This window comes from Phoenix dactylifera, chromosome 15 (assembly GCF_009389715.1).
Source record: "Phoenix dactylifera cultivar Barhee BC4 chromosome 15, palm_55x_up_171113_PBpolish2nd_filt_p, whole genome shotgun sequence".
NCBI classification, from domain to species: domain Eukaryota; kingdom Viridiplantae; phylum Streptophyta; class Magnoliopsida; order Arecales; family Arecaceae; genus Phoenix; species Phoenix dactylifera.
The window spans coordinates 2041891-2043337 of record NC_052406.1 but is presented as its reverse complement, the minus strand read 5'-3'; the positions used below and the strand labels follow the sequence as shown (position 1 = coordinate 2043337).

Below are 1447 nucleotides of genomic sequence, written 5' to 3'. Positions count from 1 at the left end.
CCCCGCTAATTAAGTGTATAATTATTAATCCCTTCCCTGATAATTACATGCTACAATTTCTCCCTGGGCGGTGTCTGTACCCAGAGTAACAACCAGAAAAATAATTAAACGGACAGCGTTCCTTACACCCACAAATAAAACCAGCCCTGAAACGGTACTAAATCGTGGGCCCGTGAACTAATGTATCAGTTTGCGAGGCTGAAAATCCAATCGCATCGGCAGGGCCCACATAAGTCTATTATTTAGTTCTCTTCTCTTCGATTTTTTTTTTCGTTATGAGGGGAATACGGAGAACGTTTTAATCCCAACATCGCTCCGTCTCCGACGAATAGAGTGAGAAATTTCTCGGCTATGGCGGAAGAAGGCGAGGAGACGAAGCCCCAAGGCGGCGAAGAGCCCCCCAAGTCGGCGGAGGAGAACGCCGGGGAGTCCAAGGCGGGGGCGGCGGGCATCTTGCCCTCCGTCGCCCTCAACGTCTGGCCCCCCTCGCAGCGGACGCGGGAGGCGGTGATCCAGCGCCTCGTCCAGACCCTCTCCACCGAGTCCGTCCTCTCCAAGCGCTACGGCGTCCTTTCCCCCTCCGACGCCTCCGATGCCGCCCGCCGGATCGAGGAGGAGGCCTTCGCCACCGCCTCTGCCTCCTCCGCACCCATCGCCGCCTCCGTGGACGACGGGATTAAAACCCTCCAGATCTACTCCGAGGAGATTAGCCAACGGATGCTCGAGACCGTCAAGGCGAAGGCGTCCTCGGTATCCAGGTCCAGCCCTGCGACCACCCCTCCTCCGTCCGATGGCGGCGCCACCGTGGAGAACGCTCTCCCCACCGCCGCTGGTGGGGAAAGCTCCGCTTCTTCGTCTGCTTGACTGCATCTTTCTTTAGAATAATATGATGATATATCCTCTTGTTCCAGAATCTTGATCTGGATGAAATGGATCATGCGTTGGTTGAGGGTTTTGTTGTCTGCTGTGTTTTCTTGAAGCGGGATCAGTCTTTCGATATATCTTTTAAAGATTGGACCAGATAGTTTGTTGTTGTTGTTGTTTGGTATATGATGATCTGTGGGATATGGTACTTGGTATATGATCTTTTCGAGGTTTTGGAATGTTGTATGATTGCTTTGTTATATTTGCCCCTCTGATTCTAATAGAAATCTCAAAGTACTTCAGAGGATTTGTTTTCTTGGAATGCAGAGATTTTGTGATATTGCTTTCTGTAACTTAGATGCATATCATCTTTTATAGGTAATGCTGTCAGGACTTGTTGCAGGATGCTATTGCTGTGTTCATCATAGAGGAGTTGGTGAATAGAATGAGTCACTTCATTGAACTTTTTTTATGCCAGAAGAAGAATTTTTATAAGATATTTTGGAGAACTGATATATATAACATCACATGGCTGCATTTTTTCTCTATTGTGAGGCTGGTGTCAGGGCCTAATCTAAACATA

The 1447-nt window shown here is 48.9% G+C and overlaps 1 protein-coding gene across 1 annotated transcript; it reads left to right on the top strand.

The window, feature by feature from the left end:
* Window positions 1–266: 266 nt before the first annotated feature.
* Window positions 267–1186, top strand: LOC103707407 (MFP1 attachment factor 1-like). The gene has a single exon (XM_008791878.4). It carries the CDS (start codon window positions 352–354, stop codon window positions 862–864), a length of 513 nt encoding a protein of 170 aa, XP_008790100.1. The 5' UTR covers window positions 267–351; the 3' UTR covers window positions 865–1186.
* Window positions 1187–1447: the final 261 nt, after the last annotated feature.